Source organism: Pundamilia nyererei, unplaced genomic scaffold, assembly GCF_000239375.1.
Source record: "Pundamilia nyererei isolate P.nyererei 1_Seehausen unplaced genomic scaffold, PunNye1.0 scaffold00017, whole genome shotgun sequence".
NCBI lineage: Eukaryota > Metazoa > Chordata > Actinopteri > Cichliformes > Cichlidae > Pundamilia > Pundamilia nyererei.
Window position 1 is genome coordinate 435,509 of NW_005187418.1, and position 17,942 is coordinate 453,450.

Below are 17,942 nucleotides of genomic sequence, written 5' to 3' on the forward strand. Positions count from 1 at the left end.
AGGGAAAAATGAATGTGAGGACAGATCAGCAGGAAATTGGGAGCAGCGTGATCATCCCTGGGTCTGATATGAATCGTATCTAATCAGGAAGTGCACTCACATGTTTCTGTCAGAGGAACACAGCCTTTAAATGGCTGAGGGTTATGGAACCATAGCAGGTTACGCTTTCCTTTTAATGCATGAAGTTAAATATACAAATATTTAAGTATGGAAGGAAAATCTTCTAAGAAAATAAACAAAAAAAGTAAGGCCAGTTAAAAATGCAAAGCTGTGTCTCGTGGGAAAGTAAATTTGCACAATAAACATTAACACTTGAAGCAAAGCGTTTGTTTTGTCAGTTTAACAGCCAAAAACAAAAGCACGTGTAGTTTTAATGATAACCAAATCTAATCTGTGCTTTCAGAGACGGCATGTGCAACACAGTCAGCAGGTCTGCCTTTGAAAGGCTCTGAGGTGTATCAGGAGAGCTGGCATTTGGCACCTAAATAGCTGAGATGACTCACATGTGCTGGACTGTACTGAGTAAACAGACACCATGTGAGGCTGTTTGACATTGTCAACATCACACTGTTTTAGATTTCTGTGAACTTTCTCTGCACCTCCTTGAATCCTTCCAGATTTAATATTTAGAGGCTACTGGCTGATTGAAATATGTCACTCTGCTTTGTTTTTTTCTAAACAGAGAGTCATCTGATGGAATATAACTGAAACCAGAACCAATCATGTCTCTCCTTTGATGACCTTGATGAGTTCAGACTCCTCTGATGAAGCCAGCCGTCTGACGCTGGATCAATCAATCGGTTTGCAACAGTTGATGAACATGACTGAATTTGGCTCCTGCGGTTATGTCTCTCATGTAACATCCACACAGCATGAAAACAACTACATTCTCATGTTACTGGACAGCCAGTGGCTGCACTTTTATTCAAACAGATATGTTATTTGTATTGTTGCGATGGAAAAAAGTCAAACTTCAAGTAGAGGACATGTCCAACTGGCCATTTTATTCATCTTTTTTTCTTAGAAACTGTGTGTACATATGAGCAATTCATGTAATTAACATTACAAGATCATTTTATTTGCTGTACATTAGAAACTATCTGTGCTAGCAGACTGTAATCCCACATAGCAAAGGCAGTAAAGTCCACTTTCTCTTGCTTAAACTCGGTTAGACACACTTTCCCCTGAAAACCTTTCTTTCATGTTTAATTGTGTTTCTGTGTCAATATTTAAACTGAATTTGCATAAGCTGTTGTAAACTGAAGACTTCCTTCAAACGAGGCTTCAACTTCACACTGAAGTGACTGTAGTTAGTTACAGATTTCACTAGTTTGTTGACATCCATTGCAATTAGGACTGTCAAATCAAACTCTTCAGGCTTGACGCTAAATTGTACAGAGCTTGCAGCAAAAGGAAGAAAACATACTCATTAAGATGCCATCACTCTAACAAGTCAGTGCTAATGTTCCATACTCATATGACCCCCTATTCTGTGAATATATTGTAGATAGTTCTGGCACATTGTTCACATCATTAAATCTCACTGTTATTGTTACTGAACTTTGACCGTTGCATCAATGTAGCAGTTCTTCACACTAGTGGAATGTGGTGACTTTCATAGAAAGACAAACAAAGACGATGACAAAATGACAAGAAAATGTAGAAACTTTAAATCAAAAATCTATCCATCAATTTTCTAGCATGTATCTGCATTTCATCCAGGTGAACACCAAGGTGATCTCAGGCCATCCGAGAGATCTCCAGTATATCCTATCCTGGCGACTTTTCCTTCCAGGACATGCCTGGAACACCTCACCTAGGAGAAGCCCAGGAAGCATCCTGGTCAAATGGAAAATGATCTCAGCAGGCTTCTTTTGATGTTCAGGAGTAGTGGATCTACTCTGATCCCTCCCAAATGACTAAACTCCTCACCCTATAGCTAAGGGAGAGCCACCCTTCAGAGGAAGCCCATTTGTGCCATTACCATCCATGATCTCATTCTTTTCGTCACTACCTACAGCTCATGTAGGTGGTATTTAACTTACAATATAAAGTTCCTCGAGGTAACTGTTGCTGTAATTTGGCACGAAGTAAATACAATCGTACTGAATTAAACATGGGTTGCTTTTACGCTCAGCCTTCTCTTCACCACCATAGATCAGTGTCGCATCCACATCCAGGGATTAAAAATATTAGTGAAAAATAAAGGTGGTGTATTAGTAAAACAGCTAAACTTACTGCAATGAGTCAACCAAATTGTTTCTCATATATGCTAATGTTATAATGCGGATGCAGCCATTCAGCCACACATTTTCTTGGTTAATGTTCCAAAGGAGTTCCTGATCCTGCACAATAATTCCTCCACATCACATGCTGGTCAAGGTGGTTAGTGTTAGGATGTTTTGAGTTTATTATATTATTTATCATTTCTAGTCTTTGGTTTCTTTGTTGGAGTTCTGTCTTATGGTTTATGTCTCTGTGTAATCCTTAGTTGCTGTCTCCCCTGTCTGCTCTGTGTCTGTAAGTTCAGTCTGTGTTATGTTTCCTGTTTTACTTTGAAAGTCCGTCTCTCATGTAAATGCGTCTGGTTTTGCTTCCTTTGTCTCGTTAGGCCTGATTTGCCCAGCTGTGTTTCCCTCCTGTTGCCCATTCCCTGATTGCTCCTCTGTGTATTTAAGCCCCGTGTTTCAGTTTGTTGGTGTTGTGATCTACCCTCGTCTTGCTGTGGTTTGTCTGCGTAAGCTTATTTTGTATTCCTAGTTTTGTTATCCTTCTGAGTTCAGCATTAAAGCTGTTTTGAGTTCACGTTTCGTTTCCGTGAGTCTACATTTTGGGTCCACCATGCCTGCCTGCACACAGCCGTCACATGACAGTTAGTGAGAGAAACGTATGCGTTAAGATGATAAATCATTGAAGATTATTCACTTGTTAATGTGAGCTGCAAAAACAACCAAAAAAAGCAGCTGGACTCTCAGCTCGAGCTCGAGCTTTTGTGAAAGGGATATGGGAACACCCATCAAAACAACAGGCACTACAGATTTCAGTGGAGTAGAGTTCACTTTATGGTATATGACATTTTATAGGACGACTACTGTACAACAAAGAATGCACAAGACTATTAGTAAAGGTAACTGAAAGCTAAAATGTAAAAGATATAATGGCAGATTCTGGTCATTAACACCCACATAGTTAAATAACGTCCCCTCTCTGCTGGCAGTACCAATTTTGCTCATACAATAGCAGTTCTTATAATTACATCTACAACATTCAACTCTATGATAAACTTCCTTCAAGAATTTAAAATTTTTTTTATATATATATAATTTTTTTTCAGTTTTTGCTCAAATGAATTAGATTTTTTTTTTATTTTATCCAAAGAAATACTGACAGAAAAGTTGATTTTTCAGATATGAAAAAAAAGTCTTCTATGAGGAAATATACTGATTAATAATAAGCTAGCAAAACAGGCTAACCACAGGCAGGTCTCTTCAGTGTAACATGTATTGAACATAATTAAATGGCACAGCAGTGCTTTAGACAGTATTACATATATACATTTACCCAGTACATTCGTGCATCATGACTCACTGAGAGCATTGTACATTTAAATTAATTCAAAAACTTCATTTCATGTGTTAACTTTGTGGTTATCAACAATAATCACAACCCGGGCTCAAAAACATGACTTCAATAATTACATTTAACTGTGCAAAATATCCTTCTAATCTAAGTGAATGCAATCTAACTTTAATGCGTAAATTGAAAATAATGTTGAGTCAAAGACACTTGAAACATTTCCCAGTTTTTGTGGCATCAGTTACGTGACTTTCATCTGTGTGTTTGGGTCCAGCAGAGAGCTCGCGCTTCCCTGTCAGAAAAAGCCGAGCACTGCACAAGTTTTTGTTCTGCAGCAAAGCCGCAGCTTCATTCCGTGCTTTGACTTTCAAATGAAGCTCTTGACTGTCTGATACCCAGGGGAACATAATAAATCAGTCAATGGGAGGTTTATCTGTTCCTCAGTGGGATGACCTCCCATTCATCTCCATGTACTGGGGATGAAGGTTCCTCTTAGGACCAGCTTAGGGAACCACAAACAATAGAAAACAAAAGGTCAGCAAGTATAACCGAGAAAATGTGAACCGAAGTTACTCTGATGGGGTCTGGCGAGCTGAGGCACGTTCACCACTGGGATGTCCTCTGCAGACCATGCCCCTGCAAAAATAAGAAAGAAATTACTTGTTTTTTGGTGTTATATACCCTCTGAAGGATTCAAAAGTGTTCAGCTTGCTCACTAATGGAGGATATCGTCAGCATGAGTTACATGATCACTGGCAGCCACTCCCTAGTTTCCCTTTTGCACCCTTTGTGGGTTTATTACAGTTTTGTTTGCTTATTCTTTTACATAATGTAAGAGTATTAGTCAGTGGAACCGACAACCATTTCCTTTTGCATTGACATTTGCACACCTCCTATATTGCTCCGCCACCATCGCTGAAACCGAGCTCGTCCTAAAGCTAATAAAAATTGAACAACAGCTACATTTGTGTGTCTCAAAGTTTCACAGGACTGTTTTGTGTTTACCTTTGCTTTTCACACACTGTCTTGTAGGGTTTATTTACCTATCCCATTTGGTGTAAAATAACTGTCTGAATTATAATACTACTACTACTACTACTAATAATAATAATAATAATACATTTTATTTATAGGCACCTCTAAGACCCTCAAGGTCACCTTACAATAACACAAGAAAAATAGTAGCAATAAAATCTAATACACATGGCAAAATAAAATTTAGACATAAGGTAACCCCCCAAAAAAAACCCCCCAAAAAAAAAAAAAAAAAAAAAAAAAAACCCCCCCCCACAAGCATAAAAGTATAAAAGCTGAGCATGATAAAAACGAACTTAGACATTACTCTCATAACAAGAGCTTTTTGATGTTTATCACTACATTAAGAGTTATTACTTCTATAAAAATGATCACTTTTTATAGCCACGCTGACAGAACTGCATCTTATCTGTTTTGCATTTATTGAATCTGTTTTGTTCTTTCGTTTGTCGTCACACTTTGTAAAGAACAGAAACTTATTCAAGTTACATTTTTAGGGTTACTTGTAGAACTTGCAAATAAAACAACTTTTATAAAGGTCTAAAAAAAACCTACGGATACAAACTAACCTGAACCTGACTGGATGTTGAAAAACTAAAGAAATATTTATAGAAACTTAAAAATAACAAACTGACTGGAAACCACTCACATGCTCATGTTTTACTTAAAACATGGCAGCACGTGCGTGGCTGTTTTTCTTTGCAAATCTAAAAACCAAAACAAACCAGCAACACTTCTAATGACACGCTCACAGTCCCACCTGCATATAGATATCATGACTTCCTGCAAACAAATCCTAAGCACTCCTGAAAAAGTCTAAATGCATATTTTAAGTCAATCTCTACATTAACTAATGCAATTATATTAAATAAAGGTGACAACGAAAAGTCTAATTTTGCGTTTTTGTAGCCCATGAACATTGAAACATTAGCTGCCTTCCTCCATGAATGAGAGAGCTGCACACATTTCAGAGACACCTTTAAAGCCTTTAGGCAAGAATTTCACTTTTTTTTAAAGATAAATGACAAACAGTGAAAACCAGTCCCCCAAATCAAGCACTACCTTTCTCATCAACATCTTTTTCTTTGATTATTTCCCAGAGGAATGACACAAGAAGTACAGAGTGCGCTCAGTCCAGGAGCATATGCACAGAAGAGGCAGACACAAGGCCTATAGAGAGTGAACGGCGCAAGATAAGAAAAAAAAATCCAGACAAAGAAGTGATTCATAGTCAACCTGTAGAAGAAGTTGCTATGGATACAGCAGGACCTGAGAGGTCGGAAATGAGCAGAGGCCACGAAGAGAAAAGCATCTGGAGTCAAGCAGGTGATAAAGAGGAGAACTGCAGAGTGACGAAGGAGGCGAGTCAGCTGCTTTCGACCTACACTTGTGTGTGCGTGCTGTGTTCCCGGTCTCCTTTTATGTTGACGGTGTGCTGCTCCCGCTGTTGGCCGCAGAGCCAATGGAAGCTCTGGGAATGAAGATGTCAAAGGACGGGTCTGGTAGCTGCTGCTGTGTGAAGTCATAACAAGGCCGTGACAAAAACATCCAAGAATAGGGACGCAGTGTGTTCACAACTGCCTGCTTGAATTCAAATGACTTCATAAAGCTTTTACATGAAACATAACCGTCATGCCTTTGGTGGTTCACTGCATTTAAAAACAAACGGGTCATTTAAAAAAAAACCTTTCACAGAAACCGCATACTAACTCTTGAGATATTTCCGCAGCAGGTACCGGACATTTGAAAAAGTATGACAGAGCTGACTTTATTTTTCTTGCAAAGGAAGCGGCACAGAAAGGAAAAATATACTAAAACCTTTCAGGATAATAGATTTTATGCATGCACAACTGTAGCATTAACTATTTAGATAGCTGCCAGGATTTTGAGTTAACTGGGAACTCTGTGTTTTCCACTAAATAAACCCTGACTGCACTGATACTACACTCAAAATGCATTTGAATGGTGACCTTGTATACAAAGTCATTAAGGGACTCAGTCTCACTTTCCAGCACTTACTCAGATACCACTGACATAAACACTGTATAAAAAAAGCTTCTGTCACAGATTTTACTTCATAATTTGTATAAAACGTGGACATTCGGTTTAATTTGCAGCAGGGGCGATTCTCTTTTATGGTTAGACAAAAAAGTTACATTACATAACTTCGGTCATTGTGGATGTGTGACAATATCGGATCAAGTGAATAACGCCCTGATATCCCGGTGTTGGTGTTAGTTGTGGAACATGGGGGCAAAAAATATATATAAAAGGCTCTTTTGGAACAAATGGTCAGCATGTCGAGTGTTTTCTTTATTCATTTATGGAGTATAATAAATATTTCATCAAGTTAGATTTGCTGTTAGCCAAATTGATATTAGTCATGTTAGAAAGTTTTTAACAGTTAACTTCTTTGCTAATGCTAACTGCTCAGCCAATGTGATTGGTCAGTTGCAACGTTGATCCTGGACCAAAACTGTTATGATGACATAGGAACAGCACCAGCGTGGGGAAATCTGATTGTGCCCATGCAAACAGGCAAACAGGCCTACAGACCGATCCACGACCATCTAGTAACCAAAGGTAGTAGGAAAAATGAGCATTCCCTGAGATTGTTGTGATTGGTTGCTGGGGACTGAGAGCAGAAAATGATTGCCTAGAAAAACTACAGGCAACAAAATCAGTCTCAAGGAGGTTTCTGGTGCAACAGATTTCATCCACTGACAGCCAGAAACCTCCAACTACTGCCAACCAGCCATTTCACTAGCAACCGGGGGTTATATCACATGCAATATGGTGGACAACGTTAGCTCGTTCAGTTACTTTAATCTGTGACCTCATTGCACCAATTTTAAAGAGCTTGTGATATTAGTCAGTAGTTTCAGGCCTCACAAGCTGACTGGATGTTTATTTTGTGTCCTTATTACTACAGTTTAGTTTAAGGTGGGTCTAAATTATTACTGAGTTGGGTAAGTCTCTCATTTATATACAGACTGTGGTCAGAAGTTGAAAATCTTCCCATGTGACCTCTGCGCTTTTGCTTTTCTAAGAAGAACAAGTGCTCTTTAGTCACAAGGTTGGCTCAACCCTAAAGCGTACCTGGTGTTGTGGTTTTTACAGACACTAACGGTGCGCATAATTTACAAAATACATGCCATTTTGAATCTAGTGATGATATAATGCACTTTTTTCTAGAACCCGAGGAAACGCCTCCAGCTGGATGTTTAACCCCTGGCATCTGTGACATTAGAATTAAAGCTGTGATTTAGGCCACACGTGCTCCTGACAACTTTTAAATGTCCACCTGCTTTATTCATTCTCCCATTTTCCTTTGCCTGTTGTTAATTAAAATGCAAATATGGACTAAAGTACCTTGGAAGTGATGGTTGCTGGTGTTATGTGTATGTGGTGTTGATGAGGTTTTCACGCTCTGTAAAAGGTTACTGTCACCACTTATTTCCATAAAAATTTGCCTAGTGCAGGAGACAGGTATGTGTGCGAGTGGAGTGGTCATATTCAAATGTGTTTTTCTGTGAATGTATCACTTTTATACTCACATTTCCAACTCCTTTGCTGATGAGAGCCAGCTCAGTGGGCTGGTACACCGAGTTACGCATCTGACCGGTGTAGCCGCTGTATGGAGACACGGGCTTGGAATCTGTGATGAACAGATATAAGAAAATAAATCTTTTAATCACCCAACAATCAGTGTGTGATATCTGTGGCCCTCTTAAGTGCTACCTGGCAATAATCCCCTTCATCTTCATATTACAACCTGCCTGCCCTCCATCTTTTACAAAGTGCCCTGCAGAGATGGCACTATATAACTAACCCCCATATTAAACAGTTGCCACACCTTTGTCGCCGTGGAGACAGCGCAAACAGATGACGTAATGATTCTAGTGGGAGTGATACAGCATTCACAGATGCAGTCAGACACTTATTAACAAGAATGATTCAGAAGGTAAGATTTTAGGTGGGAATGATGATATTCAGTTAATGGCAGTTTAGTCATACTGTAAGACTTAATGTAAGTTAATGATTACAGTCAAATGTGCTCAAAGCAAATTCTGAGACTTTTTATGACACACATTAGTCTGTGCTAATCAGGAAAAATGTAAGAGGCAGAACCTCCTCTGCATTCTTACACATTGTGCTTATCTGTATAGTAACATATTTTCCTTACAATAGAATAGCACAAAGCCAAAGCTACTCTTTCTACCTCTACATCACAGCTACCTAATAATACAAAAAAGTCCCTTACAGCTTATAAGCAGAGACACATCACCATCCTTGCTACAAAGAACCATCTTCCATTAGCGATCTGTGATAACTATCAGACTTACTGCTCTGATCCTTTGGACTGAGCTCAGATCAGCAGATCAGATTCTGTGGTGTCATCATGTGGACAGAAAACAACCTTTCAGGACATTTTGCTGCATATTTTGTTTGTTCTTGTGTTTTCGAGGGCTAGAAAACATTCATTCATCAGCGCAAGGTCATCGTGAGAGGCAGAGTTTGTAATAACACTAAAGCGAACCTCATAAGGATGGCTATTGTCTGAAAACGTGTCAGGGTGAATGCACTGAAGAGCTCAGACACCGTTCGGTTTGCAGACAAATAGCTGACCGGGGAAATGTTTGCCTTTAGGAAACAAACCGAGCGTAGCTGCTCTGAAGAACTTTTATTTCACGGTCATATTGTATATGGCTGCTGCAGGAAAATCAGGAATATTTGATTTGGTTTTATTGCTGCTATGTAAATGTTATTGCATCATATTCAAGGAAATAAAAGACGGAGCTAAACTACCACCAGAAACATCAGCTCCACTTTGCTTTGATGAAACAAATAACACTGAATACCTCGAGGCAACACAACATTTCTTCTTGGAAATTACAAGGACAAAATCACCCCAGCTTGTAGGCTTTATCTCTTTCACAAAGGAGAGAAGATGAATCGATGAATTCATGTATTGCCCAAATCCAAATGATTTTTAGTGTTTTTCTTGTTTGCCTTAAACTGGCCTTGATGTGAGATCCACAGGTTTACCCAATCATAGCTTATAAATTCCAAAACATGATTTTTAAACTTTAGACTAGTTTTAAGTTTGAGAATTGTAAGTTTGTAAAAATGTGACATTGAGTCATTCATGAATTCATCTATTCAGTAAAAAATCACCGAAACATCCATAAAAAAATCTGTAAACTGTATTTTAAACAGTCTTAAGCACTTGGAGAACTGATCTCACGTGTTGGTTTTGACATTTATGTACTCATTTTTTATACTCTTATAATCCCCCTTGTCAAAATTATGCTCAGTCTTGTGTTCCTCATCTAATTTTAGGTCTTTTGACTGGTTGTCATTTTGACCACTGTAATCAGCTTTGGGTCTATTTGTCCTGGGACCCTTTTAAATGATGCGTCCTATCTGAAGGTCTATTTTGGACAAGGTGCAAAATTGTGAAGCCATAAAGACTCATGACGATGTTACAATCCCTTTATAACAGTTGAAAAAACCCTTCAAAGTTAAGCGTACTTGTGAAGTTGCTTGTTTGAAGGTTTTCTACAGCAACTCCAAGGCTAAGCTACATACCTTGGTTGGACTCGTCCATGGAGAAAGCCTTATTTTCCACATACACATTCTGGGAGGATTGTCCCTTCAGGATCGTCTCGTATCCGACTCCTTGGTTTTGGCAAAGATCTTCTGTGTAGTCTTGTTGACTCTCATCGTCACTGTTCAGACAGCAGACGTCAGGAATGGTGTACATGATAATGAAGACCCAGGCGTTTGCTACCAAAGCGATGGCTAAGGTTGGGTCATCCCACGTTGGACCCCCGGTTTTCCCATTCCCATACACGTACATGACGATCCACGCCACCCAAATACCCACTGAAAAGAGGCTTGTCACAAGGATGCAAGCGCCTTCCTTCTTCCACTGTGCGTGTTTGCCCATCATGATGGTCAGACTCGCCACCACCACAGCCAGGATCAGCACCATCACGTAGATGAGCGCCATGACAAAGTCCTCGTTAGCAATGTCACAAGGCACGGCTATAGCTTTGCTAGTTTGAGCTGTGGTGTTGGAAGGCACAATTGTAATTATCAGCCATTCTGTGTTGATGATCACCTCCACCAGCCACAGCCCCAACGCCCCAAGACACAAGACCCAAACTCGAGGCCCGCTGTTTCGTCTGGCCAGGATGTTCAGCCTCACACACTGCATCAGCTGGGAGGCGAAGCAGCCGCTGAACAGCACCCCAAAGAGGAACCTCCGTGAAGCACATGTGGAGAAGTTCTCTCCCACGATGAAGGCAAAGGTTAGGCAGAAGAGACCAGCAGTGCAGATCAGGAAGAAGGCGTGAAGAGCTACCGAGCTCTTGCGGTTGTAGTCTTTATGGAAGGGCAGGCTGGCCAGCAGCGAGATGAAGAGCACGAAGGAGAAGACGATGCCAGCTGCCGCTAAGGCCTCCAGCACGATGCCCCATGCAGCTTCAGTGCTACACAGATTGTAATAAATGGAATCCACGTTTGGGCCACAGCCCTTAGGAGTACTGTTGCTGGCCATGGAGCCTGGGAGTTGCTCTGGGACTCTAGCAGCACCTGTTCAGATGGACAAACAGGGAATGTCTGGGAGAGACACGATAGGGACAGATTTGAACAAAGGGCTAAACCACGTCACCAAAGCTACATTAGGATACAGTTGTCTACACCCAGCTGAGCAAATATCACACTTGCATGAGTCAACGTCGTCATGTTATCCTGGAAAACGTTCTATAAAAAGGTGCTTTGCTTTTATTTAGAGCTTCAGAGAATCAGGGATCTGCAGTCACACTCCAAAAATGTGGGAGGAATGTCACTGCTGGGCTTTTTCCCAACTCTAATGTTAATGATTAACACATCTGTCAACAGACATTGTTTCTGCACATTTACACAACAGTGAGGAAAAAGTGCGTTGAACCTGAGGCTCACCTGCTAAAACTCAGTCAACTCAAATCTAAAGGTTTTGCTTTTTAGTGTTTTCTGCTGAATTACATAAAATCTGAGCATCTGTTTTGTGAATAAACATCTCTGCAATCCTGGTTTTGTCTTTCTGCCTCGTCTGGCTGTTTCTTTTCGTCCCTATCAGATCCAATTACACCAAACTGAGGACGGTCTCTGAGTCAAATCGATAGATGCGGCATGCGGACATTCGGTCTTTCTGACCTTCTGTTACTCAATCAGGAAGACGGATCTTTCTGGAACAAAGAGGCAAATATATTCTTTTTCTACATGTCCTCCACTCTGTCACTCCTCAAACAGACAGAATTAACTAATACATTTACTCCCAGTTTCAGGGCGTGACCACTGATCAAACAAAGTTCTTAGACCGTTCATTTTAATATTTGTTGAGTTGTTTTTTGTAACTGTTGCCAGGGGAAATATTATAAGCATATTTAAGGCGCATCTTCAATTTCAATACTTTGGTTTTCTAAACTTTTTAGGCCTTTTTTGAGGATTTTTGTGCCGGTGAAACTTTAGAGAATGTCAAATGATGTCTTGCCAGAGTCGGCCTGGCAAAGACTCCAACACAGTCTGATGGCTATCTTTGGAAAATGTGAAGAGGGGCATACATTTCATAAATGTGACATCTTTTTCATACTACAGCAATAAAGTAAAAACAATCAAATAACAAAGAAGTTCCTGTTTTTTGACTATATACTAAAGAAATATCTATTTTTTTCTATTTTTCTGTGAATTAGAAAAATTGTCCAACTTTATACTAACAGGCCATTCTGGACAATGAGATACCAGACTTTTTGTAATTCTGGACATTAACTGCTTTAATTTTAAGAATTTAAGTCATGCTGACAGGTTTCTTTCATTTCTTTCAGCAGCATTTCTTTATCATGTGGAAAAACTGAGACGTACTGTTGACATTGCACTTATTTTTCTTATATTGAGATATCCCAGGGTTTAAATGTGAAGTTAAGTTCCTTCACACTCACAGAAAGTGGATTTTCACCCGTTCGACCCACTTAGGATCAAAGTGGAGTATATGCGGCCTACATCCCTGAATTAATACAAGACATTGAATCTGATTGTTGCAATAACTGGAAATGTAACCACAGAAATGTAATCTGTAAAGTGGATTTTCAAGAGTCAAAAGGTTCTTCAGTTTTCTCTAACTTATGATATATGTTTAGCTACTTTACCACAAACTCGCACAGGTAAAACCTACTTTGTGCGCCTCCAGATGACTCAATAGGGCTTCTACACTTTGACCAGCACAGACAAAACATACACTCCAGGTACAAAATCTAACATCCAAACTCATACTCCTCTACTCCTTTAAACTCTTATATGGCCTTTTTAATGAAGTCTACTAATCCTATTCACTGTAGCTTTAAAAAACGTCTATATGAAGAAAGAAGCCACTTATAACAGTAAGAATAACTCAGTGAGTCAAAATTAAGAGGTGACACTAAAATGGGACGACAAGTTTACCATTACTATACTACAAGCCAAGTGCCAGACACAATACTGCGACTGAAGGTAATACATATTGCATCCTGCACTTTAATCTATTTGCTGTGGTCCTGTCCTCAGGTCTAGGTATAACTCTGTCGTGTATTTCTCGTACTGATATCTAACCTTATCGTGAGCCCATGGGATCACAGGAGTGGGTTTTCCATCAGGAAAATGAACTGAAGAGTATGCTGCAATTCGGGATGAACTCTACTTAAATCTGATTTTCTACATTATGCAACTGAATCTTTCTTACATTCTCTACCCCTCCTTTCAGCTGTACAATCAAACACAACAATGTATAACTTAAGCATTTGAAAGCACGAGCTAACGTGTCTAACTGTTGATTTCTCCCTAAACACAGCTATTTAAAATCTATTTTAATAGAATTGTTTTCAGTGAATAACTTTTCTTTAGTTGTTAATTTAGTGGCACAAACGGTCTTCCATAAACGATCCCCTGCTCTCTCTGTCTAAAAACACAGAAAATATAGAAATCAATCTGACGCAAAGCTCAGAAACAGGCAGTAAAGCTTCAGTGAGCGTGAATAAAGGCTGTGATGGCTGTGAGGAGTTTAACTACCTGGCTGTTCTCGGCAGATTTCTGCTGGGCGCGGCTCGTTGGTTTTCACCTGCTGCTATAGTTGGGCACAAATTACACGGAGAAGAAGCAAACTGCGGCACAGCTGATCCGACCGCTCCCAAGTTTAGGAATCCTTTCACGAGCTTTTCCTCTCGGTGTGACTACAGTCATCCCCACTCCACCTCTCCCCTCTTCGTCTCTCCGAGCACGCACGGAGACGCACACGCGCGCACTGCTGTTCATCACTTCAAAGGACACTACAGCGACCTACCCGCACTTCCGGGAGACTTACAACCCACGAATGATTTTCTTAAAGCGTTTATGGCCCGGCAGTATCTGATTTGTATCAAATATTCTAGGATATTATGTATCATGTTACACAGCTTGAAGCACAAATATCCGTAAAACCAGGTCACGAACAGTCTTTAAAATATTGTTTGATATTAATGAATCACATCCTAACACACTGAATGTTATTGACTCCTATCTGTTGTAGCGTCAAGGCTACAGCTGCCCTGTAAATCAAACACATTTTAAAAACTTTAAAAAACGGCAGAAGTCGGGCCTCGGTGTTAGAAATGCGTGCAGATTAGTGCAGGGCACACTGGGCATGTGCAGCAGCAGCTACAGGCGAAAAAAGGAGTAAATACTGTTTTGTGTAAATAACTCATTTGCAAAGAAATTTAGACTCTTGATAGAAGTCATTATCATACTCTGCAAACGTTTTTAACAACAAAATACAGCTAAAATAAAAGTATTTTCTCACTTGTGGCCCCCTTCACAGTAATGACCATGTTTTTCTCCAGTGAAAGGCCACTCAGTTCTGTATGAGTACCTCACACCTTAAATGACACCGTTTCTATTTGTTTCCTCTGAAAGGCTTCCACACAGAAGCTGTGAGCTCAGCCAATTTCAGCGTCAGCCTTCAGTCATGGGAACAGTTTCTGTTTTATTGCTTTATGGTGGTAGCTTCCAGGACACTGCCACATTTTCCCCACTGAAAGCGTCCCTGTAAGGGTCACACACAGAGGCTCAGTATAGGCCATTTTATGTGGCTCTGCTCACAACCAGCTCTTAAGTCACTCTTCCACTGATAATGATAAACAGACATTTTGAGTGAACAGCTGGGCTACCTGAACGTGTGAGTGGTGTGTAGAGACATCTAGTGGAGGATTCGAAGAATTCAGCAGCAGGTGAAGGACGCCAACACCTGCAAGTGTTTATTTCTACAAATCATCTTTAAGAATCTCTCCTCCAATCTCCTTTGCAGAAAATCTGAATGCAGTCCTGTGAAAAAAAGAATTTTTTTGCGTTTTTCATGGGAAAAATGTACTTCTAATCAATTGATTAACAGTTCATTATCAACTGTTAGCACCTCTGTAGAGGTTTTGGCAGTTTGTTGGTCTGAAGCATTCAGGTGTGTGTTAACACACCCAGGAGTGGACATCCCAGCAAATTCACCCGAAGGTTATACTGTGCAATGCTCAGAGATACTTCAAAAAGATAAGATGCTATATACAATATGAGTATAATACAACGATGCCAGAAAGAGTATTGCACTTAGTGTTATTGCACATGTGTGGATGTGTGTGTTTGATCAGTTGAAGTCTTTGTTGTGGAGTCTGACAGCAGTGGGGAGGAAAGACCTGCAAAATCTCTCCGTCCCACACCGTGGGTGCAGCTGCCACTGAAGGAGCTGCTCAGTGCTGTCACAGTCTCCCGCATGGGGTGGGAGATGTTGTCCAACAGGGATGACAGCTTAGCCACCATTCTCCTGTCACTCAAAACCTCCACTGGGGCCAGAAGGCATCCTAGAACAGAGCTGGCCCTGCGGATCAGCCTGTTCAGTCTCTTCCTGTCCCCGGCAGAGTGGTTGCCGCCCCAGCAGACGACACCATAAAAGATGGCTGAGGCCACCACATTTCTTTTCTTCATTATTCATTCGTCATTTCATTTTTAGTTTCTTGACCATCAAATGAAAATAAAAAACAGTAAATCCAGGTAAAGCAAATAAATAAAAGTAAATCAGAATTCAATAAAGACGAAGCACAATTTCATATTAAATGGTGGATGTGATAAGCTGCCAGTTTGCCCAAATTTGGACAATTCAAGAAAAGCTTTTATTTTATTTTGCTGTCTGGCAATACCTCTGTTAGCCCAGAGAGGGCAGCAAGCTCCTTTTCTGCTCATTCTCAATCATTTTAATGCAGCTTCACAGATAAAAAGAGCTGCTGTGGTTAGCACTGCGGCCTCACAGTAAGAAGCTCCAGCTTCCTCATGCAGTCCAAAGACATGTATATTAGGTCCATTACCGGTTCTAAATCACCCGTGGATGTGAGAGTATGAGGCAGCCTGCCTCTTTGCGATGCCCTGTGACCAGTGGAGCCGGTGACCTGTCCTGGGTCAGGCTACAGCCCACCTGGAGCAACGAGCTCGCTCTGTAGTTCAGAAAAAGGATGGACTCTGATAATATAATACATTCTGACTGTTACATTGTTGCAACTGCAGCCAAAATGTCAACACTTTTATTATTTAAAGCCTCAACATTTAAGGACATAAGCTAGAAATTCTTAAAAGCTCTTCCCCAGTAACAGAATGTTTTGATGCTCGCTGCAGGTGAAAAATGTGCATTTATGTGCTATAATCAACCCTCTGTGACTCTCATGGAGTAAAAAAAAACAACCTCTTTTGAAATCGATGTGTAAGCGCTGACAGTACAGGTGAAGAATTAGGTGCATGTGAGGTTTTGGGGGAATGATTAAAAGCCCAGTCCACACAGACCCTCATGCTTATAAATCACCTTCTGATGCTTCCTGCCTCATTTACCCTTAGTGAGGCTGCTGGCTTCTTTATTCACGATTCTCATTCTCACTCTTCAGCTCCTCCATCTGGCTATCACTGATAAGAATTATGCTTTCAGTTTTCCATTCTCTAAAATTAGGTCCTTCACCTGGCCTTGGAACCAAACAGTTTTTCTTTGAGAACTAAACATCTCCTTGCTTCCTTCCAGCAGAGCCCTGGTGTCCATCAGTTGTCTGTTTCCAGATAAAGATCAGACATATTTTGTTAAAGCGAATCCCTGCAGAGGTAGTGATGCATTATTCTTTGTTCTGGCAAACCCCATTTCATCACTCTGATTTCTTTCTCTTATTTCAACAGGATATTAAATCTGAAACCGAAAGAAAAAGTCAGAGTGCAGACAGATAAAGTAAAGACAGATTAAAATAATTATTCGGATTCACTGTGCTGGACTAAAAAGTGCCCATAAAACCTATTTTATCACCTGGCATCTTCCTTTATTACTAATATGATCAAAAGCTATTATTATTATTATTATTACTATTATTATGACAAGGCCAGATTTCAAACAAGCTCTTTTCGTCTGAATGTCCAGATTGAAATTAACACCTGAAACTACACAATGGAAATTAAACTGCACTGATCCTTTGTTAAACCTTTATTTTCCCTCCATATGAAACTACCCCAGTGTTTACGTGCAGGATCAAACCAACATGCACTCATTGTCTTTAGATTCAAAGTCATGGACATTTAAAAAGTCGTTTTTTTTCTTGAGTGGATGTTGTGTGGCAGAAACTCCTATCATCAAAGCATAAAATTATTAATGATGAAAGGCTGAAATCAAGCTGAATGCAAGTCTTTGCAACAGCTTAGCATTTTTTAGCACCAGCAACCTCAGGGAAAAGTGAATGAAATGTCTTTTGGCCAGTGTTACTTCCTGCATTGCTACTGAAACTACATAAAATCTGAACTTTTCTTTAAGTAAGTAAATTGGGCAAACTTCCTCCCTTTGTTGTGTAGTGTAAACTTCCTGTGTTTATTGCATAAGTGCATCTGATAGGACGCCATCACTCTCTGCTGTGCTCTGTCTTTTCATTTGATTCCTTGTGACACCTGCTAAGCAACAGGAAGGGCTCAATAGGAGCAGAGTGGGGGGCCATCAGCAGGTGTTTGAACAGGCACAAAGGACAGGTGTCAGGCAGACGGGGGCCGTGTGGCTGCCGGGGTTTACCTCCTCTACAATGCCCTTCCCCCAGCGTCACCGCTCTGCTGCCTAATACGATCAGCAGCAGCTCTGTTCGAGTAAATCAAAGCCTGCTTGGACATCTTTGCGCTGTGTTATGTTTGATCATTCATCTCTGACTCCCACTCTCATCACCACCGTAAGGTTGCTGCCACCACACGCTCTCTCTCACCCCCCTCTGCTGTTGTGAGGCAGCAGGAGT

General features: G+C 40.4%; 1 protein-coding gene across 1 annotated transcript; it reads right to left on the reverse strand.

Annotated features, from left to right (window-relative positions):
• Nucleotides 1-3,837: 3,837 nt before the first annotated feature.
• On the reverse strand, nucleotides 3,838-16,007 carry gprc5c (G protein-coupled receptor, class C, group 5, member C). The gene is made up of 6 exons (XM_005725939.1): nucleotides 15,954-16,007; nucleotides 13,699-13,753; nucleotides 10,204-11,211; nucleotides 8,169-8,269; nucleotides 5,997-6,120; nucleotides 3,838-4,212 (listed from the first exon to the last, which is right to left on the reverse strand). Exons 1-5 carry the CDS (start codon nucleotides 16,005-16,007, stop codon nucleotides 6,031-6,033), a joined length of 1,308 nt encoding a protein of 435 aa, XP_005725996.1. The 3' UTR covers nucleotides 3,838-4,212; nucleotides 5,997-6,030.
• Between the last annotated feature and the right edge of the window lie 1,935 nt (nucleotides 16,008-17,942).

Excerpts from the sequence above, each read along its gene's own strand:
- gprc5c (XM_005725939.1), bottom strand. The coding sequence starts at position 16,007 with ATGGACCTAATATACATGTCTTTGGACTGCATGAGGAAGCTGGAGCTT. Across the intron at positions 13,754-15,953 it reads GGAAGCTGGAGCTTCTTACT|CAGCAGGTGAAAACCAACGA; the intron begins GTGAGGCCGCAG and ends GCCCAACTATAG. Across the intron at positions 6,121-8,168 it reads TCAGCAAAGGAGTTGGAAAT|CAGCTACCAGACCCGTCCTT; the intron begins GTGAGTATAAAA and ends TTCACACAGCAG.